This window comes from Castanea sativa, chromosome 5 (assembly GCF_040712315.1).
Source record: "Castanea sativa cultivar Marrone di Chiusa Pesio chromosome 5, ASM4071231v1".
Taxonomy (NCBI): domain Eukaryota; kingdom Viridiplantae; phylum Streptophyta; class Magnoliopsida; order Fagales; family Fagaceae; genus Castanea; species Castanea sativa.
The window spans coordinates 254470-275807 of NC_134017.1; the positions used below are offsets into that span (position 1 = coordinate 254470).

At 37.9% G+C, this 21338-nt stretch overlaps 1 protein-coding gene across 1 annotated transcript; it reads left to right on the plus strand.

The window, feature by feature from the left end:
- The first annotated feature begins 10717 nt into the window (after positions 1-10717).
- Positions 10718-21021, plus strand: LOC142637326 (putative disease resistance protein At4g27220). The gene is made up of 7 exons (XM_075811600.1): positions 10718-11134; positions 11829-12123; positions 15722-18550; positions 18649-18694; positions 18794-18881; positions 19599-19727; positions 20668-21021. The coding sequence occupies exon 3, from the start codon at positions 15732-15734 to the stop codon at positions 18546-18548; it is 2817 nt and encodes a 938-aa protein (XP_075667715.1). The 5' UTR covers positions 10718-11134; positions 11829-12123; positions 15722-15731; the 3' UTR covers positions 18549-18550; positions 18649-18694; positions 18794-18881; positions 19599-19727; positions 20668-21021.
- Positions 21022-21338: the final 317 nt, after the last annotated feature.

The following is a 21338-nucleotide window of genomic DNA, read 5'->3' on the forward strand; positions in this document are numbered from 1 at the left end:
ACTATAAAGTAATGCCGTTCGGGTTGAAAAATGCTGGGGCTACTTACCAAAAGATGATGACCAGAATGTTTGAATCACAACTTGGAAAGACCATTGAGGTATATGTGGATGATATGGTAGTGAAGAGTAAGGCAGCACCTATGCATGTGAAAGATCTAGACGATACCTTTCAAATGCTTAGGAAGTACAAGCTGCTCCTTAACGCCTCAAAGTGTTCTTTTGGGGTGGGTTCTGGAAAGTTCCTAGGCTACATGGTGACTCATAGAGGAATAGAGGTGAATCCGGCATAGGTCAGAGTCATTCAGGGCTTGCAACCACCTCAGAATCCAAAGAAAGTTCAGAAATTGACCGGGATGACTGCTGCTCTTAGCAGATTTATCTCTTGGTCAGCTGACAGGTGTAGAAATTTTTTCAACTATTAAATAAATGGAAAGGATTCCAATGGTCCGAGGAGTGTGCTTTAGCTTTCCAGCAACTTAAGGAATATCTTTCCCAGCCACCCATTATGTCTAGGCCGGAGGTCGATGAAATACTGTTTGCATACCTGGCTGTAGCTATCCATGCAGTCAGCCTGATTTTAATAAGGGACGTCGGTGGGGTACAAAGACCGGTTTATTATGTCAGCAAATCTTTGAATGAAGCTAAGATGCGCTACTTGCCTTTGGAGAAGGCAATTCTGGTGGTAGTCCATGCCACACGAAAACTTCCTCACTATTTCCAGTCCTACACTGTTGTAGTTTTGACTCAACTGCCTCTCAAATCAGTGTTACAGTGTGCTGACTACTCAAGAAGGGAAGCCAAGTAGGGAACTATTCTGGGAGCTTTTGATATCAAATACATGCCACACACCTCAGTGAAGGGCTAGGTTCTCGCGAATTTGGTGGCAGAATTCGCCGAACCATCATTAGAAGAAACTGCGAAGGAATTGCACATGGATGAAAAATTAGTTGGCATGATCGCGGGCAAAGGACCTCCGATTTGGAAAGTGTCCGTTGATGGGGCAGCCAACCAGAGGGGGTCTGGTGTTGGACTTTTTTTGGTATCCCCTGAGGGAATTGTCTTTGAAAAATCATTGAGATTAGTGTTCTCAGCCACTAATAACGAGGCCGAGTATGAAGCGGTCTTGGTTGGTATGAATATGGTACGAAGATTGGGGGGAAAGGAAGTTCACATGTTCTTGGATTCTCAATTAGTTGTGGGCCAAGTGACAGGGACCATGGAGGCTAGGGACCCAAGAATGCAAGAGTACCTGACCCAGGTCAAGTGTTTACAATTTGAGTTCGATTCTTTCATCCTTTCTCACGTTTTTAGGAGTGGAAACACACATACGGACTCGTTGGCCACTTTGACGACATCCTCGGCTCAATGTTTGCCTAGGATCATCCTCGTCGAAGACTTGCTAAAATCAACTCTGACCATTGCAAGTGCCGTCCGTATCCATCTGATAAGGCCTGGACCTAGCTAGATTGACCCTGTGGTCTCTTTTCTAAAAAGTGATATTCTTCCCGAGGACAAGTCTGAAGCAGATAAGATTCGTCGAAAGGCACCTCGGTTCTGGCTGTCCGAGGAGCAGAAGTTATATAAACGCTCCTTTTCCGGACCATACTTGCTGTGTGTACATCCTGATGCAACGGAGGCACTTCTGAAAGAATTACATGAGAGAATTTGTGGAAGCCATACTGGGGGAAAATCCCTAGCCCATACGGCTCTGACTTCGGGATATTAGTGGCCTAATATGCAGAGGGAAGCTCAAGACTACGCAAGAAAGTGTGACCAATGCCAAAGGTTTGCTCCCAATATTCATCAGTTTGGGGGAGTCCTTAGTCCTCTGTCCAATCCTTGGCCATTCGCTCAATGGGGACTGGATATAGTTGGGCCTTTTTCGAGGGCTGTGGGAAACAAAAGGTGGCTGCTCGTGGAAACTGACTACTTCACCAAGTGGGTCGAAGCCGAGCCTCTATCAAATATTAGGGATATCGACTCCAAAAAGTTTATCTGGAAGAATACTATCACCAGATTTTGGGTATCTCACACACTTGTTTCAGATAATGGCGTACAGTTTGATGGTAGAGCTTTCAGGAAATATTGCAATGACCTAGGCATCACAAATAGATACTCCACCCCAGTTTATCCTCAGGGAAATGGGCAGGCTAAGGCCGTTAACAATGTCAAAGTCAGTGGACTTAAGAAGAGGTTGGATGACGCGAAGGGTAGATGGGTAGAGGAGTTACCACACGTTTTGTGGACATATCAGACTACGCCACGGAGATCCACTAGAGAAACACCCTTCTCCATGACCTATGGGGCCAAGGCGGTGATACCTTTAGAATCCGATTTCTCCACGTTAAGGACGAGTTCTTTTAGCTCAGAAAGTAATAATGGCCTCCTAGAAAAAAGTCTGGATTTGGTAGAGGAGCGGCGAGAGGCCGCCATGGTCCAAATGGCTTATTATCAGCAGAAGCTTAAATGAGGATATGATGCTCATGTCAGGCTAAGGCCACAAGCGCCTGGGGATTTGGTGTTGAGAAAAGTTATGGGTACTGCCAAAAACCCAGCATGGGAAAAGCTAGCACCAAATTGGGAAGGCCCATATCAGATCATCTTTGTAGCGGGCATAGGGTCATATTGATTAGCTGATCTAGATTAAAAAATTGTACAACGCCCCTAGAATGTAAACAACCTACGAAGGTATTATTATTAATAAAAAATACTTTTATTGTTCGTTGTCCAAATTATCAATATGTACTTGGGTTTATCTCTCATTATTTCTAAGTATCAAACAGAAACTTGGACATGTATGGCCCTCGGACCACATACCTTGTGAACATTGATGTCTTATTATTTGTTAAATAGAACCTTAATTATGTTGGGTCCTCAGACCTTCTACTTTGAAAAAATTAACATTTCAAGTTACTACTTCTAAGTATCAAACAGAAACTTTGTCATGTATGGTCCTCGGACCACATGCCTTGTGAAAATTGATGTCTTATTGTTTGTTAAACAGAACCTCAGTTATGTCGGGTCCTCAGACTTTCTACTTTGGGGAAATTAACATTTCAAGTTACTATTTCTAAGTATCAAACAGAAACTTGGACATGCATGGTCCTCAGACCGCATGCTTTGTGGAAATTGATGTCTTATTATTTGTTAAACAGAACCTTAATTATGTCGGGTCCTCAGACCTTCTACTTTGGAGAAATGAACATTTCAAGTTACTACTTCTAAGTATCAAACAGAAACTTTGTCATGCATGGTCCTCGGACCACATGCCTTGTGGAAATTAATGTCTTATTGTTTGTTAAACAGAACCTTAGTTATATCGGGTCCTCAAACCTTCTACTTTGAGGAAATTAACATTTCAAGTTACTACTTCTAAGTATCAAAAAGAAACTTTGTCATGCATGGTCCTCGGACCATATGCGTTGTGGAAATTGATGTCTTATTGTTTGTTAAACAAAATCTTAGTTATGTCGGGTCTTCAGACCTTTTACTTTGGGAAATTAATGTTTCAAGTTGCTATTTCTAAGTACTAAATAGAAATTTGGACATGCATGGTTCTCGGACCACATGCCTTGTGAAGATTGACATCCTACTTGTTGTTGAAAGGAAGTTTGGTTATGTCGGGTCCTTGAACCCTCTACTTTGGGAACATTAGCAAAAACCATACCACATTAGTGTTGAGGTGTTGATGAAACGCTTGGATTGCTTTATGTCCCAAATTAAATTCTAAGTTAAGTTTTTTATTGTGTATTGCTGTGTCACATATGTTATGCTCTTGAGGCATGATTTGCAAAGTATAAGCTAAGTATGTGTACTTTTATTTAAAGTTATGGCAAATTGATATATTGGAAGTAGAGTTAGTTGTTCCATTCATTCATTTTTGTGCTGATGAGTATTTTTATACTAAAAATTGAAAGTCAAATGAAAATCAAACTAGACAGTTTCTCATTAATTTCTATTAATGTACATTCAAAGCAAAAAACTTAAAAATTTGTTACATGACAAAAAGAGAAGTCCTAGCTAGCCTAAACCCTAAGCCTTAGAAGGGGGTTCTACTCGGAAGTACTGGCAACCTCTGTGCATTTCAGCTCTATTTCGAATGAGGACTGGGCTTGTTTTCTCTTATCTGTTGCCATCGGTGGAAGGACATTGGGCTCGGCACTTTGGCTCGTAGTCTCCTCAGCACCATCACCCTGTTCCTTCTTTTTGTTGGAACCCTTAGGTTCTGTAGGAGTTGGAATGGGTTCTGGAATCATGGGAGGGAGCGTGGAAGATGCTGTCTCAAGGGCAGGTGCGACAGGAGGAAGTTCTTCTATCACCTGGATGTCTTGGGGGAGCCAGATGTTTTCGGGCTACCTCAACTCGGAGGTTGAGGGAATCCCTGCCACATTCAAGGCTTCCCCCCACGCTTGTTGATAGTATTCCCGGCATAGCTCGGCGAACTCCTTGGTTAGTTAGTTTTTTGTCACCTTCACCCCTTCCTTGTAAGCGACCTTTTTCGCGGCCTCCAAAGAGTCCTTGAAGGTACGAGCCTCCTCTCTCATTTTTGCAAGCTCCTTGTTCAGGTCGGAGTTCTCTTGTTGAGATTTGGATAAGTCTTCGTCCTACTGACGAAGAAGCTTGCGTTGCCCCTCCACCTGGGTCCTCATTGTCCTCAGGCTGACCTCGGCACCGTCCTTTTCCCTCTTTAGCTCTGCCAACTGTGTGGTTAGCTTCTCATTTTGTGCAAGAGTCTGGCCTAAGGACTTCTCAATTTCATACCTAAGCTCCAGTTCGAGTGCAGCTTTCTTCCAAGAATCTTCCACCCACTTCTCGGCAGCGAAGACTTCTTGAATGGCCTGTAGTGAGATATTAAAATAAAAAATGCATTAGTAGTAGCACAAATCTAAAATACATAAGGATGTTTCTTTCGTCAAAATGTAATAAAAGTAACAAATTGAGGATAAGACTTAGGTACTTACCAAAGCCAAGTCCCTTTTTAGCGAAAGGAAAAGATGCGGCTGGTTCATCTTCTCCAAGGCGTCCATGTCCTTAGGCAAAAGAAGGAGACGTTCCAAGGCGTCGGCCAGGTGGTGAGTGTGACCTTGTTGGAACGCCCTAATACTGACTGGCAGGAGATTGATGCCCCGTCCAGTTTCAGCTCGAAAGACTAGGTAGCCGGTGTACGGCATACCTCGGTAAGGTCCCTGTTCTCCCCGCTTTCCACTGAAGAGGCACGCCTCTTGCCTTTGCTAGGTTTTTGTTATTGTTGTTGTTTCAGTTTCTTCTGCCTCTCCGCATCTGCCTCCTCGGCCTCACTCTTCCTCTTCTTCTTAGGTTCCAAAACGGGAGGCTTAGGATCAGAGGGAGGAAGGGGAGGTGGCAAAGATGGAGGGACTTGCGACCCACCCGTTCCCTTTTGGTTGACTCTCAAGCCTCTCTTATTCATCAGCTTCCATAGAGTGTCCATATCTTCTTCTTCGGAGCTGGAATCAGGTTGTGCAATTACTAGACTAGGTATACCTGAAGTTTCGGCGGGCGTGCGCTCCTCATCTGAGAGGATGACGAGCTACTCTTCTCGGGGCCTTTCAGCTTCCTCGAGTTGAAATTAGTCTATCTCCTCGTCCAACGATTGCTGCGTGGATGCTTGCTCTTCTCGGACGGCGGTTGTTTGGGAATGTACCGAGAGAGGAATCGTTGCGATAGGGCGAGTATACAGGATGATGGAGGGATCGTTTGGGAGTTCGCGGTTGGAAAGGAAGCTGGGTCGTGCCACATCTATCCTTCTACGTCGTTTGTCTCCCGCAATGATCGCGTTATCAATTTCTTGGAAGTCCACTGATATAGGGTTGTATCCTAGTATCAGGTGGGCAGCTCTCACTTGTAGGTCTTCACTGATGAAGACTTCGGAGCGAAAGACATAGTTCAAGTCAGCAACGTTGCAAAGGCTGAGACGTGGGAGTACGTGTTGTTTATCTGTGAAAAGAAACATCCGAGAAGATGAACATGGTCAGACTAGTGATAAACATCAAGGCAAAAAGCAATAATGTGCAATAAAATTAAAAGCGGTAAAGGCAATGGAATTGAATCACGGGTTAGGAAATCTAACTCTTAAGGAATCACACTTGGCTCTCCCCATTCGACTGGGCAGTGAGGACCGTTAAACCAGTTTCTTGATGCGATGAGATAGTCGTCTTTCATGTCTTTGTTGGATTTGGGAAGACAGGAAATCAGCCTAACGATGCTAGACCTAGATTTGATGTAATATCCTACATTTTTGAGTTTATGGCACTCGTACATATAGGCAATGTCGTGCTATGTGAGGTTCAGACCCATTTGCTCGTTCAGAGCATTAACATAACCTAAGACTCTAAACACGTTTGGTGTGCATTGGTTTGGGCATAACCTATAGTTGCGAAGGTATTCACTGGTCACGATTTTCATGGGGAGGGTCATCCTACCTTCTATGAAGGCGATCATGGGAATGATGACTTCTCCCTCTCTCCTAGCGTTACCTACGGCTTCTACTAGGCAATATCTTAAGCCTACGTCATGAGGAATTTGATATTTGACCCTAAAACCCTCCATTTCGGTGTCAGTATCTACTAAACACTTAAATCTACCCATTTGGTGGGAGCGAAAATGAAAGTTTAAAGAAGGAAAGGAGTTTAAATGGTAGCCGAGGACAGAAGCCGAGAAGGAATGTGTAAAGAAAAGTGAGAACTTACGGGAGTTGGTTATGCGATTCTTCACGAGCTTCTAGAGAGAAAAAATAATGATTGACACTTAGATGTGATTGATTTCTGAAAGAATGAATGAGGGTACGAGTTCCCAGGCGTTTTGATGTGCGGGAGGCGGCCTCGAAATTAAAACTCTCCCGCTCAAATTTTTGGAGCAAATCTGGGCCGTAGGATTCGTATCCCACCGTTGAACGTGGGGAAAAAAATGTAATTTGTGGTCATAAATGTGCGCGTTCTGGATTTTGAAGCGTCAGAGACGTTTTCAGGGAACGAAAGGACCCCTACACGTGCAGAGGTTTGCAAAGCGTGTGGAGGGTATTCTGTTTGGTTCAAAACTCTATTTCTCTCCTCGGATGGGAGGGAAAAATAAAGTTTTAAGGGACTATTGTGGGGGATAAGAATGTTCGAACAAACGTTTGGACTTTAGGCCTGATTGGTTAATATAAGTTTGTTTGGTCAGAGTCCATAGGCCCACAGATCAGTCCGCACTATAGTGGTCCAAGGAGTTGTCCGAGGAGGAGTATGTCCTCGGCAGGCCCAGCAATGGCCCTGAGACTTGCTAAACGGGTTAGAGGCAGAATTCTGGAAGAACTGGTGGGTAAAATTGTGATCCAAGCACCCTTTAGAAGCAGGAACGTGTGAGAAATATCTGAGAAAAAAGCTGCTACTACCACATTAAAGACCCTGCATCTACCTCTCTAACCGCATTAATGGAGAAATGACCTCTGAACAATAGAATTTAGCCTTCCTGCTATTATTTTAAGATTTCAAGAAGGTGGTGGATGGGACAAGTATCTGAGAGGAAGATTTGTGTGACACGTGGATGAAGCAGGGAAGAAGAAGTATTTAAGAAGACAATAGAGGAAAGAAGAGGGGGGGACTGGTTCTTTTTTGTTAAAAAAGCTAAACCTTGTAATCTTTGGCACAGAAAGAGAAATATTATATAAGTTGTCATCGGCCTACGTCCGAGGAGGTTACTTTGTCACATATATTTATCACTTGCATAGATTATGACAATCTAGCTTGTTAATCAACTTCCAACATCCCAGACCTAGGTTTCAAATTCATACTGTACAAATTTCATTGTATAAGACTCATTGGACCTGAGCCCATCACTTGTTTTTGGGTCCGGGTACATTTTGTGCACTTACAATATATATATATATATATATATATATACACACACACACACACACACACACATAAACTGAAGCGTAACATTTATTGTTGTTACACTCCAGTTCCACGTCATTATCTTTTTTCTTTCCAATTTTCCTATAATTGTTTTTAACATTTTTTTTAATACTTACACTTCTCCAACTTTTTTCACTCCCTTATCTTTTCATCTCCCATTACTTCTCCGACCTTTCTCAATTCCTTCCTTTTCATCTCTCCACTACCCACTACACTCTACCCTCTACATTAATATCATTTTTTTCTCTTTCCCTTCATCTTCCTATATTTTTATCTCTTCTTATTCACACATTTTTACTATAAATTTGTCACTGTCTTTTCCATTCTATTCATAGTTTTTCTCACAAAAAGAAGGTTCTCTCTCTCTCTCTCTCAATTTTTTGGTGGATTTTTTTTTTCTTGCATCTCTGCTTTAGATTGATAATTTTTTATATTTTTTAAAACTCTATATTGGGTTAATGCGATTTAATTTTGTTTTTTAAATTGTTTTTTTTTGGTTCTCTTTGACTGTTAAATGCCATCCTATTGTGTTATAAAGAATTAAATATAGCATATAAGATATAATATTATTCTATTACATAGCATGATTTAGATAATTTGGTATTTATTCTATTACATAGTATGATTTTTTATAGTGCTCAATTTAGATGTTAAACTATGAGACTTTACTAGTTTTTTTTTTTTTTTAATCATTTGTGATGGACAAAGCACTCTTAATAGTTATATTAGAAGTACTTTATAATGTCATTTATTTAGAGAAAAGTAAAGATTAGCCAAACGGAAATAATCAAATGGGTGACAAATTTTAGCATTTGCAATTTTATTTTAATTATTATTGTCATTTTATAACAATGCATATATAGTAATTTAATTCTTTAGATTTTGCTAATAATTTTTTATTTGATAATATGATTTGGGTGGACAAAATTACAATTTCTACAAAGAAAATAATCTTAATAGATTATCAACAAAAAATTGTTTTTCTAATTTTCTTAATTGGTCAAATTAATCATTTTTAAGTTTTATTAATTTTTCTAGTTACACTTTTAGTTTGTTTAAAACTAAAAGAATAATTTTCAAATTTTATATTCTATTTAATGATTTACAAAATGTTATAAATAACTTTTATTAAAAATAAATATTTTCATTAACTTGCCTTTTAAATATTTTTGTATTGTTTTCATTATGATACAACAAAATTTATATTTATGATTGTTCCTATTTTATATTTATGATTGTTCTGATAATAAATAAGAATATGATTACGAAATACATTACTTTTTATTAAATTAGTTTAAATTATAAAAAAATATTTAATAAAACAATCATAAAAATAATTATCATGTAACACGCAGATTTACGGCTAGTGGACTCTAATTAAAATTTTTTTTTTGATAATCAGCCAATCAGAACCACACAAATCGTGACCTCCAATAATGATCTACCGAGCAAATTTAATATGAATTCAAGAAGAGAAAAGTGTGAAACCCAAAGTTGAAAGTTGAAGGGCTTGTTTGGTGTGTGAGTTTAAATTCACATTTTCACATTTTAAACAATATTACACACACTTTTTCATTCATACGTATTTCAAAAAACTACAAACAACAATTCTCAAACTATTGTTGTAGGTACTTAGGATTTTCACCTCAGACCAGGGGCTGACCTTGTAGTCATTCTGGCTTGACACCTTTCGTATCCCACATCGAAGAGAACTCCTCCCACTTTCTCACTTATAACTGATGGCCTTGATGGTACACTCCTCACCATGGCGCAAGCTTATAAGTGAGAAAGTGGAAGGAGTTCTCTTCGATGTGGGATACGAAAGGTGTCAAGCCAGCATGACTACAAGGTCAGCACCTGATCCGAGGTGAAAATCCTAAGTACCTATAATTCTACAAAACACCCTTAAAATATTTTTGTTTTAAAAAAAATATTAACAATCACGTGTGGTGTTTGTTAAAATTGTCTTGTTTAAAAAAAAATGTCAAAAAAATTATCAAAAAAAAAAATTTGTCAAAAATTGCCTAAAAATATGAAATATTGTCAAAATAAGTGTGGTTAATGGTACTTTACTGTGTGCTGCTTAACACGAGGAGGTATATCCTGTACTCGGGTACATATATGCCGGGTAAAGGATATAATTTTCGGCTTAACACAGCCCTTTGTTTTTTACCAAAATAAATGCTTGCCAGTTTTCTTTCCCATTTTTTTCATTCGTCAGAAAAACAAAAAGTTTCCCAGAGCACTTTTTGAAACCGCCGACACCTTTACAATGTTTTCTGAGCTCGTTCTACGAAATTTCTGCTAATTTCCCGTCTTGCTTTTCTTTACTGGTGGAAAAAAAAAATTCCCATTTTGCATTGGATTATACTATCAATGTCCTTAAAATATTAATTAATAATTTATTTTTAAAAATTTTAATATTATTTATATGAAAAATAAAAAAAATTATCAAAATATTAATTTTTTTTTTCTTATAAAAATTTCTTTTAAATGGGTTACTAGCCAATACCTCGTAAGCATTTCTCTTTCCCATTTGACTGCCAGATTCTTATTTTCTTCTTATTTCCAGCCGCCTTTCTAAAGTTTCTAGAATACACTTTTCAACAACATTACTCAAATTACTCCCCCAAACAAAGCCTTGTTATTTAAATATTTTTTATAAAAATATTATAATATAATATTTCTCCCTCTTTCTTAATAATTATTTTCCTTTTTTTTTCATCCATACGTTTCACTTTTTAGAATCATCTCTGTCTTCTTCTTTTTTCTTTTTCTTTTTTCCTTCTTGTTTTTTCTCCTCCACACACATAACTACTCTTCTCCTACGTATCTACTGTTTTGTTTCTTCTCCACACATGAATCCCATTCTTCGTCTTCTCCTCCTCTTCTGTGCTTACCTTTTTGTTTTTATTTTCTTTCCTCTTTGGCTCACTTCACACACACAGCCGACTATGATCTTTTGACTTCTCCTCTATGTTTGCATTTTTGTTTTTCATTTTCTTTCTACTTCATCTCACTTCACTCACACACACAGCCGGCAGAGAGAGATGGCCTTCGTCTATCTTTGTTTTCTGATGAGAAGAGAGAGAGTTTTTTCTGATGAGAAGTGAAAGAGAGAGCAAGGAAGAAAGAGAAAAAAAAAGTTATTTTTTATTCAACCAGGTGATTATTTTAGTAGATAAAATTTTTTGAAGGTGCTACAGTGATCTCTATTTCAAGTAGGGCTGTCCACGGGTCGGTCCGGGTCGGGTTTGTGCCCAACCCGGAACCGACCCGCCAGAATCGGGTGGAGAAAAATCGCACCCGCCGCCGACCCGCCGGAGTAATCGGGTCGGACGGTTCAGATCATCAATGGGTGGCGGACGGGTCGGTCGGAATCATAAATCTGAGAAGATGACGAGAAATCGTTGAAAAAACACATAGATCCGGCTAAGAAACCCAGATTCCGGCGAAGTTTTCCAGATTCCGGCGAAGTTTTCCAGATACCGGCGATATTTTTCTTAGATCCGGTGAGATTTCGCAAGATCCGGCGAAAATCTCACCGGATTTGATGAGATTTCGCCAGATCCAGTCAAAATCTCACCGGATCTAAGGAAATATTTTGCCGAAATCTGGGATTTTCGCCGGATTCTGGAAAAAAGTCGCCGGTTTCTGGAAAAAAGTTGCCGGATTCTGGAAAAGATTGCCGGATTCTGGAAATCTCGCCGGGATCTGGGAATCTCTCGGTCGGTTCGGTTTTTTCGGGTTTTAGGGGAGGAAAACCGAAACCGACCCGCCGGAAGTCGGTTTCTGGTGGTGAAGACCCGCCGCCGACCCGCCGGAGCAATCGGGTCGGCCGGATTCGGGTCGGATCTGGTCGGATCTTCGGGTGGGTCGGGTTGCCGGATCTTTCTGGACAGCCCTAATTTCAAGAGAGGTACTGTAGCAACTCCATTCCAAAATATAGAGATAGAGAAGCTGTTGGAGTAAATTTCTGGTGTGTTTGCTCTCCAAAATTGGCTTTAGAGAGCCAATTGGAGATGCTCTGACTCTCCTGCTCACCTCTCTCTTTGCAGTAAAAGAAAAAAAGATTGCATTTAAAAGATAGGAGAACTGCTGATCTTTGTTGTCTTCTTGGCGTTATTTAAAGGGTTATAACTCCACTGTAATCAGCATCTTTGAAGGAATATCAGGTGCTCAAGCCCAGTACATTACCGTTTCTATCCAGGTATACTTTCACTTCTTTCTACTGTCATATGTTTATCCAATAGTTTGTGTTCTAAAACTCATTGTACTTGTATAGATATTCTATATTATCGTGCATGTAAATTGGGATGGGATTTTTATTTTATTTTTAAAGCTAATCATTAACAGATAAATATATTAAAGTGGTTCCAATCACTAGTCATTAGCTTTACCTTTACGTACACTTCGGCTCCTTCTAAGTTTATATCCACTTTCTGGGCCACAGAAATTTAAGAGTTTTCAACAACTCTCTTTGTGGCTACAAACTATCAAAGTAATTGGGTATGCAATGGGCTAAAGGGCCAGGAGAGGAGTTAGTGAAGTGGTGTTGGCTAGGGTGGTGGGCCTGGTGGGTGTGGACTGTGGAGGTAGTAATGACTCTATTGTCCAACAATCCTTGGATCCGTTTAGAATTATCTTTGATTTACATTCTTCATCTCTCTCTTTTTCTTTTGCATTGTAGATCAGTAGATGTTATGTTTTCAAAAATAAAAAAAAATAATTTTTTTTATAAATTCCATGTATCAATACTTACTTATCAAAAGAAAAAAAAGAAAAAAAGAAAAAAAACTACTCAGTAAGACTATTGATGTGCCCTGTCAACACTTAAAGGTACTTATTTTTAACAAATCAAAATTGGGAACTACAATGCTTTCTGTCCTTATATCTAACTAGAAGGTTGCCCGCGCATTGCGCGGATAATGCTGTAAGCTTTTATGTAAAATGATTTTTGAAATTTTCATACATATATTATAACATAAATGGTGGATATTTTCATTACTAAAATCACCTACAATTATAGTAGAAATTTTAGAGCATATAGGCATATTTTGTTGTCTACCATCAGTTGATCGTAAACCAATTAATTGCAAGCATACATTATGCACATCAAACTCCTTGAACCTGTCCCTTGTCATATGAAATGTCTAACTAAGGTGTTGACCCTATGAAGCATCTTCAGTTGATCGTAAACCAATTAATTGCAAGCATACATTATGTATATCAAACTCCTTGAACCTGTCCCTTGTCATACGAAATGTCTAAGGCATTGACCCTAAGAAGCATCTTCAATAATATTTTAACTATAGCAGTGCTAAGGTTGCATAGTGATTCATGTCTAGGCAAAGCAACAAACACACTTTGATATTGTCAAGGCTCTTGCAGACAGTCGTACATGATACTTGACTAATAAATAAATAAAGCAAGTAGTTTCAATGATGGTTGAGGTAGACATGATTCAACACATTTAACAATTTTTTAACCACCGCACACCCTTGGTGCAATGCTCACTCCACACGTATAAGTACTTATGGGTATGGGAGGTAAGGGTCGGGATTCAAGTCTCTAGGAGGGACCTTCACACACATATACACTTAGATTAGGCTAGAATAGAAATTCTATCTTCTATAAAAAAAATTAATAAATAAATAAAACAATTTTTTAACAAAGGTGTATCAGTATAATATATTTAACAATCTTTTAATACCATTTTGAGTTTATATAGATTCTAAGCTAACCTTCAAATAATGGAGGCACCACATAATTTTTTCTGCCCACTTAGTTCTTAATTTGTACCTTTGGGGTTCTATTGTTTCTTTCTTTGTTCTTATTTTTAACAATTGAGTTTCTATCATTTAGTAGGACATAGAATATGTGTAGATTGTGGTGATTATTTTAAAATTTTGCTACCAAATAATACTTAACCCCTCAATGGGTAAAAGAAAATTATTCACCTAAAAATAATAACTTCTTTCTTACCCGTAGCTAATATAATTTGTTTCATTTATGTCAATTATATAGGCTACTACATCATACAACCAAATAAAAATTATAAATTTTCTGTCAAGCATTTTATCAAATACTATGGCTTCAAAATAAAATATATGATTACTCTTGGGCTCTTTGCACTTTGAATCCCACAAAAGTTTTGCCTCCATTGGCGCTTTGAATGTGACCCAATCCATAGAGATATATCTATTTGTGCTCCGACTACATGTGGCTTGGAGGAGCTTGATTTATTGATTAAGCTTCTTCCTCATTGATCTTTCTACTTGATCAACAAAACCAGATTAGTTACTCAACCTGTCTTTGCCTTAGGGTCTAAATATTACCCAATTCAACTAATTTTCTTAATCACATCCTCATGTAACATATTTAAATCACTCACCAAAAGCCAAATCATAAATTACAAAAACAGTGTGGCTCAGTAAAAATTTGAACCAGTAAACAGTTCAAATGAAAAGAAAGAAACCACCATCTAGTTCGATTATCAAAAACCCATTACCAAACAACAAAAAAGAGTGAACAAATTGAGTATTAGTATTTTGTACCTCTTAGATACTGAAGAAGGGTTTGATAAATTAGGGGCTGGTGGCATTTTCTCCTTGTGTTTACGCTCCATTTGTTTCGATGGAAAACTTTGTGTAAAAGTAGTTTTTCATATTTTCTAGTGTTTGGTAGTATAAAAAAAGATGAGTCAAAAGAAAACTATATCTAGTCAACATTAAAAGTATAACTTATTTTTAGAAATTGTTTTTTATTAAATTTTTTTGGAAAACAACTATATCTCACAGCAAACTAAATAAGAGAAGTTAGGAGGTTGTTTTTCAACTCATTTAAAGTTGTTACCAAACATTAGAAAATAAGATAGTTTTATAGAAAATATTTCTTGGAAAATGACTCGTTTTCTAGAAAACGTCATTGCTAAAACAAACAGAGCGTTAGTGACTTTAGTCCCCGGCCAAAACATGGTAAAGTTGAAGCTTCAATCTACCTGAGTCTATCTTCCCTTAAACATTGCAAACCGCAAACTTAGTATCCCAAATAAAATTTTGAAAAAAAAAATTGAAAGAAAGAAACAAAGAGAGAGAGTTGGCAATATTTATTTATTTACAGACACTAAGAAAGGAGCTTTTATCCATGAACTCAAAGAGGAATCGTTGATCCATCAATATATAATTTTCAAAAGAAATAGGTACAATAGTGTGCGTTTAATTGAAAGGGGAAGTGAAAGAGTTTTTTGCTTGTGTTTTTGCTAGAAGAAGTGAAGAGTTAAGACTTAAGACTTAAGAGACGTAGAAAGAACTGAAGAGTTAAGAAAGAGAATGAATGAAATTTAAAAAATTTAAGATGGGTTTGATCTCAATAGAAATTACTTGAAAAATATAATATTATTGTAAAGGTGTAATAGTGCAAAGCGTGGTCTCACTTTGCCAGGTGCTTATCCATAGTGTGCATTTAAATTTGAACGGGGAAGTGAGTTTTTTTTTTGTCCGGAAGAAGTGAATAGTCTTTTTTTTTATTTATGGAAAGAAGTGAAGAGTTAGGAGAGAGGATGAAGTGAATTGATTTTTTATGAAGCAATAAGTGCTAAACATAAAAGCTGCATTGTTTTAATTTTTGAAGTTGGAAAACATCATTTCATAATAAAGAGGATTGCAAAGAACTCACATAGAGCGCCACATGGCAGAACCTCATGCACTCTCGCATGAGGTCTCTGCTTTTATATATATATATTGATTTCATTTTGTACATGGAGAAAATGTTTGATATCCATATTGGTACATATTGATATCATACAGGTACTTGCCAATGGAGATGTTAGGCTCATTTCTTGAGCTTGGGAAAATAATTTCGGCTCCGATTATTGAATATTATAATCATTACAGAGGTGCTGATGAACATTTGAAAAATCTAAAGAGAAAACGAGATGATTTAGAATGCAAAAAGTCGGACATAGAATTAGAAATGAGGGCAGAACTTGTTCCAGGAAAGAAACCAAAAAGAGAAGTTAAATCTTGGCTCCAAAAGGTAGAAACTATTAATGAGGAGATACAAAAGATTGAGCAAGAGGCTATCAGAGGGAAGTATCTCTCACGTATGCACTTTGGAAGAGTTGCTTGCAAGAAGATACTAGAGGTGACAGAATTAATTGATCAAAGTTGTGGTTTCGGTGATTGTTTGGTAATTGGTCCACCTGTAAGGAATGGAGATGAATTGCCAACAAGAGCATTAGTGGGAGAGAGTACAGCCAAAAGAACATTGGAAAAGATTTGGGAACACTTGTTAGATGAAGATTTTAGAATAATTGGTGTTTACGGCATGGGAGGAATTGGTAAAACAACTGTGATGAAAGAAATCAATAATCGCCTATTGAAAGAGAGAGACAAGTTCAATTATGTAATTTGGGTTACCGTATCGAAGGCATTCAATGTTATCAAACTACAAAATGACATTGCATGCCAGTTGAATCTAGAGAATGAACTCTCAAAGTTCAAGGATGAAACAACGAGGGCAGGGACGTTGTATGCAGAATTGAAAAAAAGGAAGAGGTATGTGCTAATCCTAGATGATATGTGGAAAGCATTTCCTTTGGAAATTGTAGGGATCCCAGAGCCTACTTCAGCAAATGGTTGCAAATTGGTATTGACGACTCGAGATGTTAATGTTTGTAATGGAATGAATTGTGTAAATATTAAAATGGAGCTTCTTTCAATAAAAGAGTCATGGGATTTGTTTTTGAAAACAGTGGTCTGTGATGTTTCGAATATTCCAAAAGATGTTGTGGAAGGAGTTGTCAAAGAATGTGCTCAATTGCCTCTTGCAATCATCACTGTAGCAGGAAGTTTGAAAAATGTAGTCGATATTTCAGAGTGGAGGAACACATTGAATGAGTTGAAGACACCAGTGAAGGGCCTCGAACATGTAGATGTAGTATTTCAGAAGCTTCGACTTAGTTATAAACGCTTAAACGATAAGAAACTCCAACGTTGTCTCTTGTTTTGTGCCCTATACCCTGAAGACTACGAGATTTATAGAGAAAATTTGATAGTGCATTTGATTGATGAGGGAGTCATAAAAAGCATGAGTAAAAGGCAAGCAATGCTGGATAAGGGCCATACTATGTTGAATAAACTTGAAAATGCCTGCTTATTAGAAGGTGGGTCCCATGATGAAAAAGAGTATTTTGTGAAGATGCACGATCTAATAAGAGACATGGCCCTTCAGATTGCAGGTCCCAAGTTCATGGTATCAGGAGATGTTCCTGATGAAGAAGAATGGGGAAAGGATGTTGAAAAGGTTTCTTTGTTAAGCAACCGTGAATCAGAGTTTCCTTATATATCACCAAAGTGTCCTAAGCTTTCGACTTTGCTTCTACAAGGATATGCAACCATCCCAGATTCATTTTTTGTGCATTTGCATGGACTCAAAGTTCTTCATGTATTTGGTGGTAGGATTGAATCTTTGCCGAATTCGATCTCTGACTTGGAGAATCTTACTTCATTAAGAATTTACCGTTGTTTTGATTTAAAGCGTGTGCCTTCATTAGCAAAGCTTACAGCATTAAGGAGCTTGGATCTTTTGGAATCTGCAACGAAAGAAATACCTCATGGTTTGGAAAAGTTGATCAATTTGAGATACCTCAGTCTTCGTGCATACAATCAAGAGATGCCACCTGGGATTTTACCCAAACTCTCTCAACTCCAGGTTCTCAAACTTAATTGTGGGTCAAATTCTTTAACAGTGAATGGAGAGGAGATAGTAAGGTTGAAGAAATTAGATTTTTTTAAAGGCAAATTTTGTGGCTTGAATGACTTCAATACATATCTTGAATCCTTAGAGGGAGGACCTAGCCACTACGTGTATTGTGCGAGAAAAACAAAGCCAGCTAGCGAGTTGGGTGAAACTGTAAAACTGCTCCCAAAGGACGTTCAGGTCCTAGCAATTTTCGGAGGTCAGAATTTAAGATTTTTTTACAAATGCACGAAGTCCGTTTGTATCAGGGAGTGTGAAGATATAGAAGACGTTCTTTCTTATTCTTGCACCTTTCCTCTTCAAAGCCTTGAGATTGTACAGCTCGTAAAATTGGATAAGTTACTGGTACTATTTAGGGAAGAGAAAGTCACACCAGCACCAATGGTCCCACCTGGCACCTTTTCCCGCCTCAAAGAATTTACAATATGTGAGTGTCCGAATATAAAGCAGCTCTTTGCGCTTGGGGTGCACCTAAACCTGGCCAACCTGGAACAGATTGCTGTCTTTCGGTGTCTGCAATTAGAGGAAATAATAGCTAGGCCTGAAGCATCTGATGAAGTTGACGAAGGAGCAAAAGAAATTGTAGAAATATTCCCCCGCTTGAGGAGATTGACATTAGTGCTTTCACCGGAGCTGAATACCATAGGCAGTAGCAGTAATGTAATACTTTGTGATTCTCTCGATTCTATTGAGATAGAAGAGTGCCCGAAGCTTAAGAGATTACCTCTTTCTCTGCGCCGTATCAATGGACAACTATCTTCTCCGCCTTCTTCATTACAAATCAAAATAGAGAAAGAAAGGTGGGAATTGCTGGAATGGGACAATCATGATATGAAGATGGTCCTTGAACCTTGCTGTGAGTTCTTATTTTAAGGGTATGACTCTCTCTATTCACATTACATATTTGTTTTATCTACTTCTTCTCCTCACTTTCTTTCTAATCTCTTTTCCCTTTTTCTTTTATGCCCAGCAGTGAAATCTCAATGTGGGTGAGAGCAGTTTAACATGACTCTTCTTCTGTAAGTCAAACCCCGAACATGCATGCTTATATCCTTTTTAGTTATTCTTCCTATAAAATTGTTTTCATTGGTTTGTTTTCCTGCGTTGGTTTGATATAGGATATGTCACCAAGCCAAAGCTTACTCAAGAAATAATTTTTGTGGTGTGGATTCGCAATGAGAAATTGGCTCTCAAATGTGTTTATGTGTACTTTCTTAGCTCTTTTGGTTCTGATTTGGTTCTTATTTGAACTTTGTTTATGTTGTGAATTATGGACGTGTGTTCTTCTCTCTGACTGAGTGGATGGTCTTCAGTAATAATTGATACTCGATGGTAATTTGTTTGGTAATTGTGCAAGGATTCAAACCTTGTATGTTTCTGTTTTAGAGATAATGTAAACTAGATAGAGTGTGTGCGCGCAAATGTTTCCAATTGCTTGAGCACCCGACGCATCCTAGGATGATTCCAAGCACTGATGGATCTTGGTTCCAAATTTTCCACTTGGAGAGTTAATTATGATCTGAACTGCACAACTTATATAAAGCTAACTTGCAGTCAATAAACAAATTATCTGGTGTTTCTTCTGCATTACAGAGAAGACACAGAGTACTAACAGATTTTATTCTGAGTGTTAGATCTTAGTACGCAAAGCACTGATTCCAATTCACTTGCATTTAGATGTTGACTCTCCTGTTTCTATGATTTGCCTTGCCCCTAGTTTTTAGTTTTTCTTTTGGATGGTGTCACTGTTGACCCCAGTGTTAGTTCTAAAAGATCTTGGAGCTCATTTAATATCAATGTTTTGGTTCTGTGGCTGTATTATGCATGAATTTACATTTCCCTCTTTATGTCTTCTTATTTTTATCTGTCAAAAAAACAAAATGTCTTATTTATTTTATTTTATGTTTTTATATTGTCCTTCAGGGAAGTGAGAAGCTCCTTCAGCTTGTCTCAGATGGCTCTTCAACTCCCAACTCTTCTACGGGGAATGAGAATGAAACCAAGCATGATGACTCTAAATATGGTATCCATAATTCAGTTGGTTCTCCATGGGTAAGTTAATGATCCCCGTGGTTTCCCCAGGAACCCCTTCGTTTATTACCAGTTGTCTTGACATCTATCTTTGTATTGTCCATTATTTTGTTGCTTTGACCATTGATATTTGAAATTTTCATTTGGTCTCCATATGCTGGGTTAGAGCTGACACTATCTTTGAGGTTTGTTTGGTGAGGACTTTTTAGGTTAAATCTTAAACTTACAGAGCAAGGGTCTCTTTGTTCCCGAGTGGTGCTACGTGTTAACATAGAGGGGAGGACATGAACCACTTGTTTCTTCATTGTGACAGGGCGAGGGAAATGTGGTCTCCTGTGTGTTTCTTGGGTGATGCCTTTTTCAGTGTTGGAGTTGTTGGTGTGTTGGATCTGGTGGTTTGGTGGGAGAAGTAGTAGGGAGGTATGGCACACTGCTCCTTTGTGCCTCCTTTTGTGGTGTATTTAGAAAGAACATAGCCCTCGATTCTTTGAGGGCCAAGAGCTTAGCGTGGTGAAGCTGAAAAGAGCTTAGCGTGGTGAAGCTGAAATATCCTTTTCAGTACAGGGGTTATTAGACTTTGCGGAGTCCATGTAGATTTTTTAGTTGCTTGCTGTTTTTTTTTTTTTTTTGGTGTTTTCTTCTTTACGCAGTCAGTGTATTGGGATTGTCTTCTGTTTTAATGAATTTATTTACTAATAAAAAAAATCTTAAAAACTGTTATAAAAAGAAAAATTCTTAAAAACTGATTAAAGCCTTCTTTTTATACCTTGTCATTGAATTTACCAAACCAAACAGGCAATTGATATGCCAACTATGGTAGCTGATTATTTGCATTGGTCTTAATTCTATATAACAATTCGGCATATGTATAACTGGAATTCTTTGGACCAATTAATGTTAATATAGACTTCCATTGGGGCTGCTTTTGCTAAAGTTTGTTAATATCTTTCTTTGTAATCAGGTTTTGCAGCCATCAAAGGAACTTGAAGAACTTCTTCATCATGTAGACGGGCACGACGGTCTTAGTAAATGTGCCATTTCAGATATTTGCAAGATCTTTGATTTGAACACCAATGATGTTCTAAAGTACAGGGATTCAATGTAGTTAATATCATTGTATCGTTTGCCATCTGAATTGTAATTGTCAGATGGCATTTCATGGAAATGAAGTACACTTTCAATTTCTTTCCCTTCTTTTGATATTTGTTCTTGGAATAACTTGGCCATGTCTTGTAACCTTGAACGAACAGAAGAAATTTTGAATATACAAGAAATGCTTGGATCAAAGTATCCAGCCATTCAAGGTTTTTTTTTTGATACTTGAAGAGGGCTCATGAATAATATTTGACTGATCTACTTGAGGCTTTGTATTTGATAAGAATGGAAGATTGTGTATGCATTTGGTAAAAATGGATGTGATAATAAAGTGGAGTAGACAAAAATTGTTAAACTTTTCGCGTTGCTCTAAAAAAATAATAATAAAAAGACTGTTCAAACCTGAACAAATTAGTTGGAGGAGCATTATAACAAAAAAAAAAAAAAAAGCTTTACAAATCAGTTCGAGGGAGCATTGAGATTGGCTGGGTATAATATATAGTATATATAAAATAAAGAATGATGATGCCTAAAAGA